This window comes from Bacillus rossius, chromosome 1 (genome assembly GCF_032445375.1).
Source record: "Bacillus rossius redtenbacheri isolate Brsri chromosome 1, Brsri_v3, whole genome shotgun sequence".
Lineage (NCBI taxonomy): Eukaryota > Metazoa > Arthropoda > Insecta > Phasmatodea > Bacillidae > Bacillus > Bacillus rossius.
This window is the reverse complement of record NC_086330.1, coordinates 255,943,048-255,963,723: the sequence shown is the minus strand read 5'-3', so window position 1 is coordinate 255,963,723 and position 20,676 is coordinate 255,943,048. Positions and strand designations below refer to the sequence as shown.

At 42.7% G+C, this 20,676-nt stretch overlaps 1 protein-coding gene across 1 annotated transcript in view; it reads right to left on the bottom strand.

The window, feature by feature from the left end:
- Nucleotides 1–3,671: 3,671 nt before the first annotated feature.
- Nucleotides 3,672–20,676, bottom strand: part of LOC134527181 (uncharacterized) — a 42,716-nt gene continuing 25,711 nt past the window's right edge. The window contains exon 3 of the mRNA XM_063359598.1: nucleotides 3,672–3,716. Within this exon, the coding sequence (XP_063215668.1) occupies nucleotides 3,672–3,716 (45 nt within the window). The remainder of the gene's footprint in view (nucleotides 3,717–20,676) is intronic.

The window sequence follows — 20,676 nt, the reverse complement described above, 5'->3', positions numbered from 1 at the left end:
CCCCCGTCGTCACCCTAGCGGACCTGCAGAATGAGGTGCCCCCAGAGTACAGGGACATGTTCAACGAGGTACTGGCCCAACAGGCGCAGGTGTTTGCCGCCGCGGACATGCTGCGGCGGACCACAGTCACCCAACACGCCATCCCGACACGACCACACGAACCCCGCTTTGTCAAGCCCTTCGGGTTCGGACCCAGGGAGCGAGAGGCGATTCAGACCCAGATCGCGGAGATGTTGCGGGACGGGGTAATCGAACCGAGTGAGTCGCCGTACAATTGCTTGGTGGTGATGGCCAAAAAGAAGGACGGCTCACTCCGGTTCTGCGTAAACTTCAAGCCCATTAACGCAGTCACCATCCCCGCCCCTCCACCGATCATCAACATCACTGACGCACTAGCAGGACTGGGGGAAGCAGGCATATTCACCTCACTGGACCTCAAGTCAGGGTACTGGCAGGTACCCGTCCGCCCCGAGGACCGGCCGAAGACGGCCTTTACCGTGCCCGACGGCCGCAGGTTCCAGTTCTGCGCCATGCCGTTCGGGCTGATGGACGCCCCCGCGACTTTTCAGACCATGATGGTGCGCGTCCTGGACGGGTTCGTGGGCAAGTTTGCCGCGGCCTACCTGGATGACGTCATCATCTGGTCGCGGACGTGGGAGGACCATGCGCACCACCTCGCCATGGTCCTCGAACGGCTGGCCCGCCACGGCCTGACCTGCGCACCATGCAATTGCCATGTCGGCGCGGTAGAGCTAGCCTAACTGGGGCACATGGTGAGCGCGGACGGGTGCCGGCCTCTGCCAGCCCAGCTCGATCTGATCGAGTCCAAGCCTCCCCCACGTACCTGGAAGCAGTTGCAACAGCTGGTGGGGCTGCTCAACTGGCTCAGGAGCTTCATACCCGACTTCGCCGTCGTCACCGCCCCCCTGACCGACCTTCTGTCGCCAAAGTACCGGTTCCGGTGGACCCCGGAGGCCGACCACGCCCTGAACGCCGTCAAACGCCTGTTTCGGGAATGTCACACCCTTGCTCGCCTACATCCAGCGGAGCACATATACCTGCAGACCGACGCCAGCCAGGAAGGCATGGGCGCGGTCCTGTATCAGCTGGGTCCCGACGGGGAGCGGCGCGTCGTGGAATACGCCAGTTCCAAATTTGGGCCGGCGGCGCGCCGCTACCACGTAAACGAGCAGGAATGTCTGGCGGTCGTGTGGGCCGTGGGACGCTACCGGCACCACCACGAGGGGCGACCTTTTACTCTCCGGACTGACAGCCAGTGCCTGAAGTGGCTGGATTCGGTGCAGGGATGGAAATCCAAGTTCACCTGGTGGGCACTCACCTTACAGACTTTCGACTTCCATGTAGAGCACGTGCCGGGTCGGGAGAATCAACTGGCCGACGAGTTGTCACGCCACCCCGACCCGGGCACAGAGTTCGAGGACGAGGGGACGTGGGATGAGTTGTTGCCGCCACCTGGAACTTCCCATGACCAGCCCGAGGGGGGGGGGGAGAGAGCCACCCTGTATGCTACCCACAACACCGCTACACCGGAAGCCCCCTGGCCCGACAATCTGGCCAGCCTCGTTCAGGTTGTGCGTCACGCACAGCTGACGGACGCGATGGCGCGCGCCGATGTGGCCGCGTGCGCGGCCGGGCACCGCTCCTTCCAGCGGTGTCTGGACGGCGAGCTACAGACACGCGCCCCCGGCGACATGGAGAGCTGGCGCAAGTACGTGCCCGCCGCCGCCCGTCCAGCGGTAATGCACTTCTATCACGATCATGACTTGGCGGGGCATCCCGGGGCGGAACAGACCCAGGAGGCGCTGCGGCATACTTTTCATTGGCCCGGAGTAGCGCGGGACGTACGGGAGTACGTCAGGGGCTGTCAGCCATGCCAACAACGCAAGGGCCGGAGGGCCGACGGGGTAGAACAACAACAGCCCCTCCGGCCACAGGCACCCTTCCACACACTGGCGTTGGACGTCATGGGCCCGTACCCAAGGACACCCAGGGGGAAACGCTTCCTCGTGGTGGTCACCGACCTCTTCACGCGATGGGTGGAGGCGTTTCCGGCATCTAACGTCTGGGCTCGGACGATCACCAACCTGTTGGAGGGGGAGGTCTACTCCCGGTACGGCTTCCCGAAGGTCCTCCTGACGGACAACGGCAGCCAGTTCATGGGCAAGCAATGGCGGGCGGACTGTCGCCGTTGGGGCATCACCCATCATACTACCCCCACGTACCACCCCCGCGCCAACTCTACGGAGAGGAGAAATCAGGACATCAAGGCCCAGCTCCGGCTACGCCTGGGGGATGACCACACTAAATGGGACGTTCAATTGCCAAAGATCTTGTATTGCCTGAGGCGGCGCGTCAACGCCGTTACCGGCCACTCTCCCGCGGAGCTCGTACAGGGGCAAAACCTGGCACTCCCGGGAGAGTGCCGAGTAGCCAACACAGCCACCGAGGACTGGTGGGGAGAGGAGCTGCGGCCCCAAATCGAGGCCATGCGAGAGCAGGCGCGGGAGAGACAGGCCCAGTTCATCGCCCGCAAAACGCCCGCCACCACGCACGCCCCTGTCCCCCTCACACCCGGGCAGTGGGTCTACGTTCGCCAACACCACCTATCGGCGGGGGCAAAAAACTTCTGCGCCGGGCTGGCCCCGAAGTGGTCCCCGCCACGGCAGGTGCTGTGGAATACGGGGCCGTCCACCTACGCCGTGCGCACCCCGAGCAGACGTCCGGCCAAGGTACATCGGGACGATTTAAGACTAGTGACCACCCTCCCCGACACACCGACCGACGGGGCAAGGGGGCGACACACGGGGGGCCCCGATTCCACCGCACCCACGGACGTCAACATCCCGACGAGTCCAGTCGCCGTACCCACTGATGTCAACCTCCCGACGATCCCAGTCACCGCACCCACGGACGTCAACATCCCAACGAGTCCAGTCGCCGTACCCACTGACGTCAACCTCCCGACGATCCCAGTCACCGCACCCACGGACGTCAACATCCCGACGAGTCCAGTCGCCGTACCCACTGACGTCAACCTCCCGACGAGCCCAGTCGCCGTACCCACTGACATCAACCTCCCGACGAGTCCAGTCGCCGTACTCACCGACGACCAACCGGACGGGGCAGGGGCGACGACGTACTCCCGTAACCACCCCGCTACTGACCCCACCGACACGGGCGAGACCGCACCCGTCGTGAGTCACCCGGACGACGAGGCCTACATACCGGAAACGGACGAGGAGGACGAGCCGTGGTGGCCGCTAGACCTAAACCTGAGCACGTCGACATTCCGAGTAGTGATTGAGGAACCGGCGGCCGAGGCAGGGGACAAGGAGATAGTGGAGAGGAGGTATCCACGCCGGAGGCGGCGTCTGGTGCGGCCCACGTGCTGTACAGGAGAACCGCTGGCAGGGGGAGAAGGAGATGGGGCAGCTGGCCCGCAAGCTAGGGCAGACAGAGACACGAGGGACTTAGACGGACAGGCCGACACAGGGACGGCCCGGCCCCAGAGGGACCGACGGGCCCCTTCGCACCTAGGTGACTACGTCACCGGCGACCAGGCCGACAGGGAGGCAAATAGCAACCGGGGGGCCGGGGGCCCCACTCGCACCCGCCGGCCCGAAACTGAGCCCCCAGGCCCCCGTGGCCGCCTAGGCCGCACTCGTCATGCCCCTACCCACCTCCGGGACTACTTCCTGGGGACAATGTCAGCACTCACCGGGGGCACACAGCCAGGGACACCCAGCCTCCACAGGGGGGGGGGGGGCCTATTCATCTGGAGGGACCACACCTTGCCCCAGTGTCATACTCATATCTTAGCCAGACCCGTGTGCGAACCAGTGCAACGTCAGAGTGCTGCGACCCGCCGTGTGTAAAGGTGTTAAGGCACATAGCGGCCTCATCGAGGGGGGGGGGCATTTGACGCCGCCGTCAGTGCTCCCTCTGAGAGCACAGGCCGTTATGTGTCCTCAACACCTGATAAGTGCCGCGCCCCGAACGCGCCCGTGCGTGCAACGTAGTGCAGTGCCCCAAACGGCGTGACGTCAGTCACGGCCGCCTACGTGTGCAAAGCGCCCGGCCGGGTGTGGCACTGCGCAAGGGTATTGTTTATTCATGCATTTGATAATATAAACAGAAACTAATAAATCTAAAACCATCAATAATCAATGTTAATGCAATAATCATTTTATAAAGGGTTATAATTCACAAAACTGGCCGAAGTCATCTTCCCGCGCTCCGCAGTTTTCCCGCGGAATTTCCCCTCTCCCTGGCCCCGGCGGCCAGGGAGGTTAGTCAGCCGCCATCCAGCACTCGCCCGGGCCGGCAGCCCACGCACGGGGAGCCTTCAACTTTCGCGCCAACATCCTGTAATCTGCAATAGGTAATTATAGTCAAACCGTTTTTATATCAGCTCCCCGGTCGGCCCAAATCGGCCGTTAGCGACATCGCGCGGTCTATTAATAAAATGTGTATCCCATCCAGGGATTTTGATATCTTACATAATCAATTAGGTGATCCTTCGTGGCACCTGCGCCTCACGCTATAACGCCCCACCTCGGGACATAGTTCTTTGCCCACGCAGGGCGGCACTGCGCCAAACGCGACCACAAACATTCGGACGAGTCATCAACTGGGACGTGCCGCGGCCACGTGTGTGATATCATACCAGATTCCACCGTGTCCGCGCCCAGCTTAACGTGGCCCTCGCCACCACGCGGACTAGCCGCCTGTGCATATCCTCCTGTGCGGGACTTATCACAGTGATTTAGTGTAATGTGTTTTCATAAGTAAATTCGCGGGACCTGCTGTCCTTATAGTGTAATGTGTTTTCATAAGTAAATTCGCGGGACCTGCCGCCCTTATAGTGTAATGTGTTTTCATAAGTAATTTGCGGGACCGATCGCCCACACACTTCACGTCACGTCCGAGTACTCTCGCATAAGCCAGAACAGGTTCATCGTGCGCGGAGCTTAGGTCGACGATGAAGCGGCCAGTTACGTGAACGTGTGACGTGTAGACTGTGCTACGCAATAAATCAGCTACAAGTACGTGTGTGTTTCATTAATAAGGCGTCCTGGGAGGCCATAACAGCCCGAGGAGTCCTTTGTCGCCGCGTCCCTGCCTGCAGCAACGAGGCCAGGAACCCCACCCTTGAGATCCAAAATTAATCAACCAGTTTAAATTCACGTAGAATCAGATCAGGCAACGGGGACGGCGTCAATCTCTTGATCCTATCGGCATGACCCTTTATATGTTGGTCTTGTTTTACATTAGACTTGCTGTTTTAATTTATAATATTGAAAAATCCTGTACATAACTCAAAATACCTAACATATCACGATACAAACAAATTATGTCAGGTCTTGTAAAAATGTATTTATTTCGTACACATTTTAGAATCATAATTATTTCCCCAGTGAATATGTCTAGGATCTCTCGAGCTACTAAATTAAAACAGCAAGCATCGTATACCACAAACTAATTCCATCAGGATCGGATTAATTTGTATACGTGATACGAAACTATTAGTACAAAAATGAAACCTACACCAGTGAAATGAAAATCGACAAAGTATTTTTCCGAAACAGGGTCTATATTATTTGATTATGAAAGAAATTTGTGAAGGAAATAAGTGTTCTCTAGCAAAAATGTCATCTGTATTTATTTGTTTGTATAGAATTACTTCGTTAGTTTTGGCTTAATATATAACCTAACAAAATCATGAGTTTCAATACAAGAGTAAAGTTGAAAACACACGGTTTTGAATCGTAGATTGTAATTTTATGGTTTAATACAAAGCAGGTTTGACGTCAAAGTAGTTTTTGTTTAATTTAATTATATCAGTAGCAAGATAAAGTTCGCGGCATATTTATTTACTGCAGCTGTAAACATTCCGAATCACAATACAAACAAACAGCTGACTAACATTCTACCAGAAAAAAAACTGTCTTGCAACAAAAGTTACCAAATCCTGGTTTATTTCATTACCAACACACCCATTATTACACCACACGCTTCGTCAGGTTCCGGTTAGCCAACCGCAGGCCAAATATGGGTCATAATACACCCCTCGTTCGTTAACCGGAGGCTAGCCTAACCTGAAGGCTAGCTAACCTGAAGATTTAGCCGGAGGTCATAATATCGGCCCTTAGACCATACATATTATAGACTGCTGATGCTCCTATCTTTGCCATACTACGGGCCGAGGCCAACATGTCGATCAGCTGACTGTTTGTATCTAAGCAGATTTCTCCCAAATAACGCAATGTTATCGTCATAGGCGTGCGCACGGTAGGTGCCACAGGTGCCTTGGCACCACCATTAGGGTTAACATTATTTTGTTTTTTTTACAAGCAGAAATAATACATACTTACAAAAATCCGTATTATTTCAAAAAAAAAAATATGTTTTCCAATCGTGTCGAGTTACAGATATGTGCTCATAACACTATCAGTATATCAATTATCAATCGAACCAACTACACACACGGAAACAAGCCAGTTGCAATTACTTGTGTTGTACACGCAGGCCGCGGCTACGAAACTTCTGAAATGTAAATACTTCTCATAGTTCTCCTCGAATTACATAGAATGCGCGCTCGGTGTCCACTGTTCACTCCACTCGGCAGGCGCACGGGATAATAGCCGCCGTCCGCCAGGGTTTATTTAAAAAAAGAGAGAGTTTAGTTAGTTAAAAGGATAGGCTTACTCAATGACTTAAATGCAGTCGCCGAAAAAACATTTTTGTTGTATTCCAAAAGTTAAAACTTTTGCCCACTCTTATTTGTGTATTTTTATTATTGTAATATTTTACATATTTTAGGTATATTACAAAAACTCCCTTCATTTGTTGAGTTTAAAACATAACATTTGAGAATGTTTTTTTCTAGCATTTATTTGGCGTCTTCCGAAAACATATAAGTACGGTTTTTCAAAGCCACCAGCATGAATTCTGTGCAAACAATTTGTGCAATTTACTTTATGGCTCAACAAAGCTTAAAACTGTAAATAGTTCAGTAGTTTTGCTGGTGATTAATTAAAATGTTCAAAGCCATAATTTGTCATAAAAAATGTTAAAAATTTTTACATCTGTGTTTTTAATGTTTTTGTTCGGGAACACCTTAAATAGCACCATTTTGCGCTTTCAAATCCAAATTTTTCTGGGGGAGGACCCCCGGACCCCCCCCCCCACCCCCCCGCCCCCCCCCCCCCCCCCCCCCCCCCGCCACCACAACTTTTGGCTCGGGGTCCGTGAATGACAGGGCTGTTGTGTAATCTGGCACCACCAATACTGAAGTCCTGCGCACGCCTATGGTTATCGTGGCATACATTTAATGATATTTTCAGTTTTTTTGTTACCAAGAAAGAATATACGACTTATTTAATCATTGCAGTAATTAAATATCGAATCCGTACACATAATTTCCATGAAATACATCAGATGTGCGCCGTTTATTGAATATTATCGGTCGTGAGACAAATGTTATTGTCGGAAGGTAGTGAAAGAAATGAGTTTGAAAAGCCAATTCAGATGTTTAAAATCAATTTGCGTGGTTTATTGCATACTGTAATTTTCTTTTTGTGTATAGATCAATGTTTATGAGCGAGAATTCATTCTTCATTCAACCATTTTGTTAAAAAAAAAAATTGAACTCTTGAAGCTTGTAGGTTTGTTATAATATAGTTATTATAGGTACACAGTCTAATGTTTTAATTTACATGTTTGTAGACCAAATAATATTGACAATGCGTCGCTTAAGAAACAACACCGCCTAAGTGACATTTTTAACGAAAATTAGTTTAATGTTTCTCTATGGAAACATATATTTCACGCATCTTCTCGCAACGTATTTCGCCGAAAATTTAACAGAATGCGATGCTATGGTATTTTTTCTAACACCGCCTATCTCTTTAACAAAAACAACACCACCTATGTCCCCCAGTTTCAGCACAGCGGTTAAGGAGCGATGACAACTTATTCTGGTTGAGTTGAAAACAATTTGTTATTGTCATTGATTAAAGTAATTTTTGCAGTAACCTTTATTTTTTATACCTACTTAATAATAGATCAGAACTTGTGCCAGTTGTTGCGTAAGAAACAAAACTTACATTTTTATGGTACATTTAGCCCTTTAAAAAGTACAGTTGAGATATGCGGAGTTTTATCTTAATTTATGGACTCCTCTAATGACATGGGCGGTAATTCTACACTTTCTTAGAACTGAGGTAAGTAGTTCTATTTTTTATTTTGGACATTCTTGAAGGTTATTGCTTATTAAAATAGTTATAATGTTCAAATCAAGATAATCTACAAAACTAAGACCAGTACTTTGCTAAAGGCTTAATGATATCTGAACTATCAAGAATATTGATGAAGAGTGAAACTCAGACCTTGGGTTATTTACTAGTGAAGAAATCCTAAAGCAAATGGGTTTCAATGATAGTTTGATAAATACAGTGGAACATGAAAGGAACAAAATACCAGGTAAGGTTATTAAGTTATGTTTTTAATACTATAAATGTAATGCAGCAACTTAAGATTTGCTTTGAGTTTGATTATTTAATTAATAACAAATGTAAAATATACATTAAACACCTGTTATTTATTAAAAATAGTATTTATAACTTAAGAAATGGAGTGATGTAATAGAGTTTTTTTTTAGTAATACAATAATAACTCTCATTATTAATTATACTGCATGAGTGAATGCACACACAGAGATACACACATAAACTTGCATATCTTCAACAATAACCGATTTAACAGAAAAAGAGTTTGTTTGCTTTACAGATTCAACCCTTCAAAACTTCGCTGACAGAAATAATGACAGTTCCATTAGTGACCCTGCATCTACTACAAGCAGTACTATGGTGGTAATGGAATCTTATAATGTTGTATTGAATAATGCACTTTTGGATAGCACCAGTGATGCCTTTCCATCAATTGAGATTTCGCTTTCGATTGATCAAAATGACTTTGAAAATAGTTTAGAGAATTTAGATAACGAAATTACCACATCAAAGCCATGCTTTATGAGAGATCATAATCATTCAGCAAGAAAAAAATCACCATTAGATGATCATCCTGAGAACAACAAAAACAATTCAAATCCATGTGCATTGAAAACATGTAAGCAAAAGCTTTCGGAGTCTTGTTCAAGTGACAATACCAACCCAGATGACCCTGATGAGTACATACCCACAGATTATGAGGTACAACATATCGAACCTCTTAATAAAACATTTGAAGGAAGTGAAAACAGTGGGATATCATTAACTGAGCCAATTGTCAAACCAGGGAACAGTTAAAATCAAGAGAATGATACACCCCATCTAGATATGGATCCAAACCCTGTGCCCAAGGGCCCTATAAACTTAGAAATAAGAACAACAAGGATAAATGAAAAAAAAATGAAAATAAAAAGAAGATAGAGCAAGGTGAGGAATACATTGGGTACAGAAGAGCTGGAGCAGGGAAAATAGTACAAGATGTGCAAAAAGAAGCAATATGTATGGGTCCTCGTTGCAAGTCACGTTTTTGCAAAGTCACAAAACTTAGAGCTTGTCCTGATATAACAGAAGAAGACAGAAAATGCCTGTTTAATAATTTTTGGAAGGCATTATCATGGGACCAAAGAAAGATCAATGTTGCAAATTTAGTTTCTAGAGCACCAATTAAGAGAAAAAGGACAGCTGCAGAATCATGAAGACGGACTGAAACATTAGACTATCATTTAGTAATTAAACATTCCTCAGCACATTAGGCTTGAAAAATGGAGTGTTCGATACTGGTTGTATGGAGACGAAAAAAGACCTGCAAAAGTTGAATTGACTGAAAATAAAATTGTGCCTTCTTCCAAAGTAACACACAGCAATGTCAAGGGGGGGGGGGGGGAAACAAAGTAGATCATAATGAATATTTGGTAAGTTTCTTCCACAAACTTCCAAAGATTCCTTCACATTATTGTAGGTCTACTACAACACGGCTGTATGTTGAAGCATTTACATCTAAAACAGAGTTCTATGAATTTTATCGAGAAGAATGCAAAAAAGAAGATAAAGAGCCATTAAGTAGATATACTTTTGATCAAGTCTTTGAGAAAGAAAACTTAGGAATATTTCAACCGAAAAAAGATCAATGCGATCTTTGTCATAGTTATGAAATAGGCAGTAAAACAGTGACAGAGATGGAGTACAATGCACACATCTCAGCAAAGAATAGAGCTAGAGAAGAAAAAGAAAATGATACAAAAAAAGCTGAAAGTAACCTTGTACACATGTTTTCTCAAGACACACAAGCCGTAAAACTCGCCCCATGTGTTAATGCATCAGCTATGTATTACAAAACTAAGTTATGTGTACATAACTTCACTATGTATAATCATAAAACCCATGATGCCATGACATACTGGTGGGATGAGACCGAGAGTGACCTAAGTGCATCATCATTTGCATCTTGTGTTCTGCGCAACCTCCAACAAACTCTCGATGAAGATTTCAAACCAATAATTTTAGGTCAGATTGTTGCGGCTACCAAAACAGAAGTACGACTATGTCAAACGCTCTTTCACACCTAGCAAAAAAATCAAATGTGGTTATTGAGCAAAAATTTCTCGTCAAAGGGCATACAATGATGCAAAGTGATAGTGTTCACTCAACAATTGACACAATATTAAATCCAAAAAGAAGCACAAAAACAAAAAAAAAACTGCCAGAGAAATTTATCCACCAAGTCAATTTGCTGAACTGACTAACCTGGCTAGAAAAAAACCATTTCCTTATCGATCGATCTACCTCGATCATACATTTTTTTTAAACTTTTCACAGAAAGGCACCATTGCTTATGAGTATATTAGGCCAGGTAAAAAAACAGGAGATCCTACTGTTCATGACTTAAGGGCATTAAGATACAACCCTGATGGTACAGTGGACTGGAAAATCCAATTTGATGATGAGTATACACCACTCCCAAGAAGACGTAAGGAAGTTTCAGAATTTTTTGCACCCTTGATAAGTCACGGTTAAAGATAAAGAAATCCAAGTGGGAACAATTGCAATCATTGAAAGCCCATATTCCAGTTAATTGTCATCCATAGTATGACAATATACCCTATGAAGACGAATAAATGGATTACTATAAGGGATATGCGAGAAGTGATTTTTGGAGTTGATTCGTGTCGATTGGTTGACTTGTTCGGATTTTTTAAGTCATTTGAAGACAAAGGTTGTATTTTGAAAAACAGCTTTTGTAACTATTTCATAGTAAATTGCAGTTTAAGTATAATATTATGAGAAAATGTAATTAAATACTTTGTCTGTATTGAATGATTAGTCAAAGTAAGAAGTGTAAAAGACTGACATGTAAAAGTAAAAAAAGTAGTCAACTTTGTTGATTTTACTATTTAATTTTGGGAGTTATATAAAGTGAGTGTAGGTAATGGAATTTTATTTAATCATCCCTTATATCCTTAAGGTATAGGTAATCATAACACCACCTAAGTTCACTAGAAGTAAAAGGCAACACCACCTATGTCCACTAGAAATAAAGACAATACCGCCTATGTCCACTCAGGGCCGGTGCAAGGTAAATTGGCGCCCTAGGCGAAAAACCTTAATGCCCCCGGGCGGACACCCCAAAAATTTTTTCCTTGCCTCAAAATACATCACGTAAGCCTAAGATTTTGTCAACAATCGAATGTAAGCAGGCTTGTGTTTTTTTTTTTTTTTTTTACTTATTACAAATCATAAACAGGTCACCACAGACTTTAAATAATTACTTATATCAATATAAACATTCCAAACTGTTACAATAATCCATTTTCATCTAGTTTCAATAATCGTTAAACATATTATATCAGCTATTATGTGTCGTGCTGCGCCGCCCCCAGCTACTTGGCGCCCTAGGCGGTTGCCTAGTTCGCCTATATGGACGCGCCGGCCCTGTGTCCGCTAAAAATAAAGACAACACAGCCTATCTCCTCAAAAATTGCTAAAACATGAAAAAAATAAAATTAGTGTTATTTAGCACTTTCTACTAATTACATATGTAAATATAAAACAAAAACATTTTGTGTTGTTATGTTTGGAATTGGTGATGTTATATAGCTCTCCTGAAAAATTTGCATTTTGTCACATAGGCGGTGTTGTTTCTTAAGTGGCGCAATGATAAGTTTATTTATTTATTTATTTAATTTGTATTCCATTGAGCCTTCTTTTGGTAGAAACCATAAGGCTATGGAACATGTCATTTACATATTTACAGTTTTATATATCCATACAGTTTTACATGTACACATTTTTACATACACATACATATATAGATTTCATACACATAACTTTGAAGTAAAACAAATAGTAATAAAATTTTTCAGATAATCTGAATTACAAATATAACATTATTTATTTAATTCATAGGAACCCATAAACATGACATGTCAAGCCATTCCTATATGTTTTCTTATAAAAAAATTAAGCAGGATTTAGGGTATTAGGATATTGTTGTTAGTCATTGTAGCTATACAAGGGAGTCTGGCTGTTCCAGAATAAATTCTTTTAAATTATTAAATGGATTGCATACAAGTGTATTTTTATGGAAGCTTTGTATTTGTCTATGTTGCTGATATCCATTATTTTGTATTGTAAGATATTAAATATTATTCTGCCAACATGCTCTATTCCTTTCTCAAATTGAGTAGTGGTGTGTTGTATGGGTCTCAATTTATTGCAGCCTCGAGTATTATGATGAAGTACATCTTTATTTCTTTTAAATTTGGTTTGGTGTCTATAGCAGAAAATTAATGTTCTGTATATGAAAAAACAATTAACTTAGTTTATAATAACAAAAAAAGGTTGAAATTATGTCCGTACCCATAATATTAGACAGGTTTTGCATTAGTATCAATAGTGGAACGCCAGTATTATTCTTTGGTAATTGCTGATTATTCGCACCGAACTTTGGTTCCACAACATCTCTTCAAAAATTAATAATAAAAAAAAAGAACAATGCTTGATTCTTTCTGTGCTGATTAAAATGAATCCATATTTGAACCATACAGTATGTTGGCTTGCAAAAATTGCCTTAACATATTGGATACTGGTTCCGTTACCTTACTGTGTTATTAATGATTTATCTAATATCTTTATTCAGTTATGTGTGTGTATGTATATATATATATATATATATATATATATATATATATATATATATATATATATATATATAAACTGACATAATAAACAATGACTTTCTAACGAATTGGAAATAATCATAGGCATAACTTCTTACCTCAAGTACATCACTAGCACTTTCAGTGATAAACTGCTCTTTTTGCAGGTGTTTGAGTAATGCTTGGGCTGTCTTTAGTCTCTTCAAACTCCATCGGCTTCTTTGGCGTGACATTTTCAACTTTTTTCTCGTTGCACTAAGTTTCTGCTTTACAACTTGCATAAAAGTCTGTGCTTTTCTTGGTGATTTTACTATTTCATCACTGTTAGTAAAATCACCAATGTATGCTTTCCTTAACGAACGTGGTTTTTTCATTGGTGTTTCCAGGGGGGGGGGGGGACACTTCATAGGGCATAGCAATCGAATTTTTCTAGTTGCTATACAGTTTTATCCAACATCTGAGCACAAAAATTATAATCAAAATACCACATTGATTAAATAATTATTACATTTGTTTTAACATTTTCTCTAATTTATGGGATAAATTGGTATTGTTGAAATGAAAATAATATATTTACTTAAAAGAAAATAAACGAGTTTTCGTTGGCATGTTGAACCACTTGTTTATTCAACAACACCATAGTTAATGGCGTCGGCGTTGAATTAAGCAATATTTTGTTTCAATCATGTTGAAATAGTAATCTCGTTAAATAATATCAATGATTTCATGAACTACTTTATAAATCACTGTTATGAAACATGCCTCAATTCGGCTACGTGTTGTGTTAACTACTGCTACAACAATAGAAGAGATAATAATAATAAACTTTACTTTAAGTTTCCGCTTGACGAAACTAGGTATGTGTAAATTATTAAAACGAAACAAAATAAAAGTTTTGTGTAATTAAAATAGTGATGAGCATTTTGTTTTCATGCCCTACAGAATTTCCTCTTTTTAGGTAGAGTGTAGTCGCACATTGAGGACATACACACAATACATTAATACTTAGGTACTGTTCTAAATGTCAATGAGTCACCAATTCTGCTCAAACTTGCTGCTTATGTACTTTAATTAGTCTAAATGTTTTGTATGAATTTTATTTTTAGTTCGAGAGGGAGGTGTGGGTAAAAATTTTGTATTGCGTATCCAAGTCTATCCCTTGATACTAATGGCATGATAGTAGTGTGTAATAGCCGGTCCGACGCCTGGCCCCGGCGCGTATTTCCGGTGCCGGTGTCCGCCATCTTGGATTGTGACGTCACGGCGGCCATTTTTGACTCAAAATTCCTCAAAAATCACTCAAAATGACTCAAAAATTCCCGCTTTGAGGAAAAATTTCCCGTTTTCGAGGGAAAAGTTCCCGTTGCAAGGGAAAAATTAGGATATCGAAAAACCACAAAAGTCGTTTTGCCTTAGAAACCACGAAAATCCTGATATAGGCTTAAGCATCCATGTCTACAGCCTCCGATAAGCCTCTTTTAGGATTATGACTTCGAAGTTGCAATTTACGTTATGCCCACCATCTTGAAAATCTATAATTTTTGTGTTAGAAAAACGGAATTTTTTTAAAAATCATTAAAAAAAATTAAATAATCTAATTAAATAATAAGAATCTTAAAAACCAATGTTGCACTTATCGTTACGGTCGCCATCTTCGATTATATAAATGTTGCATATTTCGATACACCCGCCATCTTGGTTGAGTACTGTGTCATCATTACACTTTATGTTATGACCGTCATATTGGATCCTATTAATGTTGCAATTACCGTTATGGTCGCCATCTTGAAATTAAGACGCCATCTTGGAAACCCGTGATTTTTATGTTAGAAAATCGGGAAAAATTCCAAAATTCATCAAAAAATTAACTTAATAGAATTCTGATTGATTATATCGATTCCCGTCCTAGGTTCGAAACCGGTGAGGGCAAAATTAAAAAAAACATCAGTTCCTTCCTCCACAGAAGCCACCTACAGACTGACCTACCTCGAATATAAAGGTACTTATATATCGTCAGCTGGTATGACGTCATGTCCGCCATATTTTCTTCGTCCGCTGGAGACCATCATCTTGTTTTCGTCTGCTAGAGTGTGCTGGCGTCATGTTAATATAATTTTCTGTTCACCATACCTTTAACCTCGTCTATTGGCATTTAACTTTGTCTTTGACCTTGACCTTGAACCATGACCTTGAAATTTGACCTTGACCTTGAAATTTGACTTTGACCTTGACGTCCATCATGGATCCGTCATTTTATGTTCAGTACATGCTACCAGGAGCTACCACCTGCTAGTGGTCATTGCCACCATCATGTTTTTGTCTGCTGGAGGACACCTTGACCTTTGACCGAAACTGCAGGAATGATCGCAAGCACACGGATTAACCATCAAAATATTGATAAGAATAATCAGGAACACACAGAGAAAACCACCATAATATTAACAAGAGTAATCGGGAGCACACGCAGAAAACCGCCACACATTTTCTTTGATATCATAAAATTACAGGGAAAAAAATATTTAATTAAATAAATAATAAAAAATTTAAAACGAAAAAAAAATTGCAAAAATACATAAATAGATTCTGCTAGCTTGTGAACTTCTCATTGTTGAACAAAGATAGAATTCTAGTACAAGCTAGAATTTTATGTATTTTTGTAATTTTTTTTTTTCATTTAAGATTATTTATTATTTATATTTATTAAATATTTTTTTACCTGTAATTTTATGATATCAAAGAAAACATGTGGTGGTTTTCTCCGAGTGCATTTGATTATCTGTCAATATTATGGTGGTTTTCTCTGTGTGCTCCTGATTATTCTTATCAACATTTTGATGGTTAATCTGTGGGCTTTCGATCATTCCTGCGGTTTCGGTCAAAGGTCAAGGTCACACCCATCCAAGATGGCCGCCGTGACGTCGCAATCCAAGATGACGGACCGTGAGAAATCTGAGAAGCACTAACAGGAAGGACGAACTTCCTTCTCATTGGAGACTATCGATCGCATAAGAAGGATAGCTTCGATAGTGAGCATCCCGCATCCCGCATAAAAGAAATACATATTATTTACCTGCAAGTAACACATGACGTCATCTGATGTTGAAAAGTGGAACTACTTGCAGAAAGTACCTTTGCATGAGATAAATTAACTCTCACCACTGAATAGTGCTATTGTAGTCAGTTAGAGACATGCAGATTCGTAGCCACGCGGCCAATTAGTCATGCAGTCTCGTAACCGTGTGTTCTGGAAGCTTCGTAGTCCTATAGCCTCGCGATCACGTAACCTTGAAGACTTGCAATCGCATAGTCTCGTAACCTCATGGCTCGTAGTCTCGTAGTCATGATGCATTGGAGCCTCGTAGACTTGAAGCTACGTAAGCAAGTAGCCTTGTAATCTTATAACATAATGCTGATGGTACAGATGTAGCAAAAGAGAAAATTCCGTCGAAGACAGATGCGGCAATTGGAGCCTTGTAGACGAGTAGCTTCGTAGTCAAGAACTCATGCAGACTTGTATTCCTGTATCCACGCAGTCACGTAAACTTGTGTTCTAGAAGATTCGTAGCTCTGTAGCCTCGCAGTCTCGTAGACTTGAAGATTCGTAGTCACGTAATATCGTCACCTCATGGCTCGAAGTCGCATAGGCATGAAGTCTTGGGACCTTGTAGAATTATAGCTACATATCCAAGTAACCTCGTAGACTTGAAGCTACGTAAGCAAGTAGCCTTGTAATCTTATAACATAATGCTGCTGGTGCAGTTGGAGCAAAAGAAAAAATTTTGACGAAGACAGATGCGGCAATTAGAGCCCTGTAGTCGAGTAGCTTCGTAGTCAAGTACTCATGCAGACTTGTAGTTCTGTATCCTCGCAGTCACGTAAACTCGTTTTCTAGAGGTTTCGTAGCTCTGTAGCTTCGCAGTATCGTAAACTTGAATATTCGCAGTCACGTAGTCCACTGAATGGTGCTATTGTAGTCAGTTAGAGACATGAAGTTTCGTAGCCATGCGGCTAATTAGACATGCAGTCTCGTAACCATGCGTTCTGGAAGCTTCGTAGTCCTATAGTCAATGACTGATGGAGTCACTAGACTGATGGAACCAATGAATATTGTAGCCAATGACTATTGGAGCCAATGACTATAGGAGGCCAAAAAAGACTGTTGGAGCCAAAAGACTGATGGAGCCAAAAGACTGATGGAGCCTTTTGGAGCCTGTTGGAGCATTTGGAGCAATTGGAGCCAATTGATATTTTAGCCCATGAATATTGGAGCCAATGAATATTGGAGCCAATGACAAATGTGCTACCTTTAGTTGATGGTGCTGCCTTTTCGTTGTCGGTGCTTCCAAATGTGCCACCTTTTCGTTGGCGGTGCTTCCAAATGTGCTGCCTTTTCGATGACGGTGCTGCCTTTTCGTTGTCGGTGCTTCCAAATGTGCTGCCTTTTCGTTGACGATGCTTCCAAAAGTGCTGCCTTTTCGTTGGCGGTGCTGCCTTTTCGTTGTTGGTGTTTCCAAATGTGCTGCCTTTTCGATGACGGTGCTGCCTTTTCGTTGTCGGTGCTTCCAAATGTGCTGCCTTTTCGTTGGCGGTGCTTCCAAATGTGCTGCCTTTTCGATGACGGTGCTGCCTTTTCGTTGACAGTGCTTCCAAATGTGCTGTCTTTTCGTTGCTAGTGCTTCCTTTTTGTTGATTGCGCGTAGTAAAAAATGTAGTGACTGAATATTTACTAGTTCAAAACTTCTTGGTGTTACTAAAATATTTTTCAAGGTCACTTGGTCTTTTAGTATGTCTAAAAAATGTCACGATGGACTAATTGTATAGAATTTGCTAACGACGAAGGTCATGCGGTCCTGAAATGACTAGCCTATACGTCTGATATTGACATGACTCGGTCTCATGGTCTGAAGACAATTGGCCTGTATGTGTGGCTTTGTACATGAACGGCTTATATGTTATTCAGATTAATGAAAAATTAGACTTTCATGTTAGGCTAATCGGCACTGTATTTAATTCGTTGGTCAGGTATATTGTCTTGAGTTGATTTTCGTAGAGTGAATGATTAATAAACTCCGCGAAAGGTAATGGAAAACAGAACCTAACATTTATTTAATAATTAGTTACAACTGTCACTGGTCAAGAATCGAACAGTGGACAGCAATCCATTGATTCAATTTGTATATTAGTAATTGATTTTTTTCGGAGACTTTTGGAATATTTCCCGCATTTATAGGTGAATAATTACATGATTTCAAGATGGCGCCCAAATTTCAAGATGGTGGGCACCTTAGTAATAATTACTGCAATGTAGCAGGTTAGAATAAAACTAGCATGAAAGTAAGACGAGTACACACAATATGGTGTCCTCCAGCAGACGAAAACATGATGGTGGCAATGACCACTAGCAGGTGGAAGCTCCTGGTAGCATGTACTGAACATAAAATGATGGATCCATGATGGATGTCAAGGTCAAAGTCAAAGATCAAGGTCAAGGTCAAATTTCAAGGACAAGGTCAAAGTTCAAGGTCATGGTTCAAGGTCATGGTCAAAGTTCAAGGTCAAGGTCAAAGACAAGGTTCAATGCCAATAGACGAGGTTAAAGGTATGGTGAACAGAAAATTATATTAACATGATTCCAGCACACTTTGCAGACGAAAACAAGATGACGGCCTCCAGCGGACGAAGACAAGATGGCGGACATGAAGTCATACCAGCTGACGATATATAAGTACCTTGATATTGGAGGTAGGAAAGTCTGTAGGTGGCTTCTGTGGAGGAAGGAACTGATGTTTTTTTTAATATTGCCCTCACCAGTTTCGAACCAAGGACGGGAATCGATATAATCAATCAGAATTCTCTTAAGTTAATTTTTTGATGAATTTTGGAATTTTCCCCGATTTTCTAACAAAAAAATTACGAATTTCCAAGATGGCGTCTAAATTTCAAGATGGCGACCATAACAGTAATTGCAACATTAATAGGATCCAATATGACGGTCATAACATAAAGTGTAATGATGACATAGTACTCAACCAAGATGGCGGGTGTAACGAAATATGCAACATTTATATAATCGAAGATGGCGACCGTATCGATAAGTGCAACAGTGGTTTTTAAGATTCTTATTATTTAATTAGATTATTTAATTTTTTTAATGATTTTTAAAAAATTTCCCGATTTTCTAACATAAAAATTATAGATTTTCAAGATGGTGGGCATAACGGAAATTGCAACATCGACGTCATAATCCTAAAAGAGTCTTATCGGGGGCTGTTGACATGGATGCTTAAGCCTATATCATGATTTTTGTGGTTTCTAAGGCAAAACGACTTTTGTGTTTTTTGAAATCCTAATTTTTCCCTCGCAACGAGAATTTTTCCCTCGAAAACGGGAAATTTTTCCTCAAAGCGGGAATTTTTGAGTCATTTTGAGTGATTTTTGAGGAATTTTGAGTCAAAAATGGCCGCCGTGACGTCACAATCCAAGATGGCGGACACCGGCACCGGCACCACGCGCCGGCGCCAGGCATCGGACCGGCTATTACACACTACTCATGATCCTGAATACATTGATACTGTGGTAATGATGCTTGCTGTTTTAACATTATTTAAAACAGCAAGCATCATGTGCCACCGGATAAATCATACATGATCATGCCAACAGGATCAAGGGATAAACTTGGATACGTGAACAATTACCGAGGTGAGGGTTGCGATAAAATGAAGTGTCTTTTAAATTTTTATGTTGAAATTAAGGTTTTTTTTCCCCTTAACAATTGCTGTACACCTGTCTTCAAGAAGTGAAGATACGAGAAAGATTTGTCCTTTCACTTAATCCATAAAGAATTAGATGCCATTGGTAAAAGCTCAATTCAGTTTTTGTGGAAAAATTGTACATCTTAGGCGGTTAAATTTGCCAGAAATACACATTGCCTGTGTTAATGATTAAATACTTCTGCACTATTTTTATGTATTAGTTTAGTTTGCTTTTTGTAACGCAATTCGGTAGATACCTACGAAAATCATACCCATAACTTCAATCAACGTGATTCTACTAGAACATAAATTATTTCTTGGATATATAAAAAAGGCAGCAATTTATTATAATCCGAAAACATGTTACATGTTATGCATTTTAACAAATGTTATGCTACGTTGACGTCGTCCGGCCGACGACCACCCCAGAGCCCGACCTGCACCCGCCAGTATACGCTCCCGCTAACGGAACACACCCCTGGCCATGGCCCACCCGAGTCAGGCGAGCCGAACAGCGAATAACGGCAAAACCGCGAAAACCTGAGTAGAAAAGAGAAGAACCGTACCCATTCCTCCTGGAACATTAAATTAGGATTTTAGCGACAATAAAGTCTCTTCCAGACACACCCGTTTGGAGTCTAGCGTAATGAGGTCAAGCCTGGCGCGAGAGAGGCCGAGCCTCCCTCGGACGCCATGCCAGTTCGGCAGTTCAGCGCAGCTCACGGACCAGGGCGGACC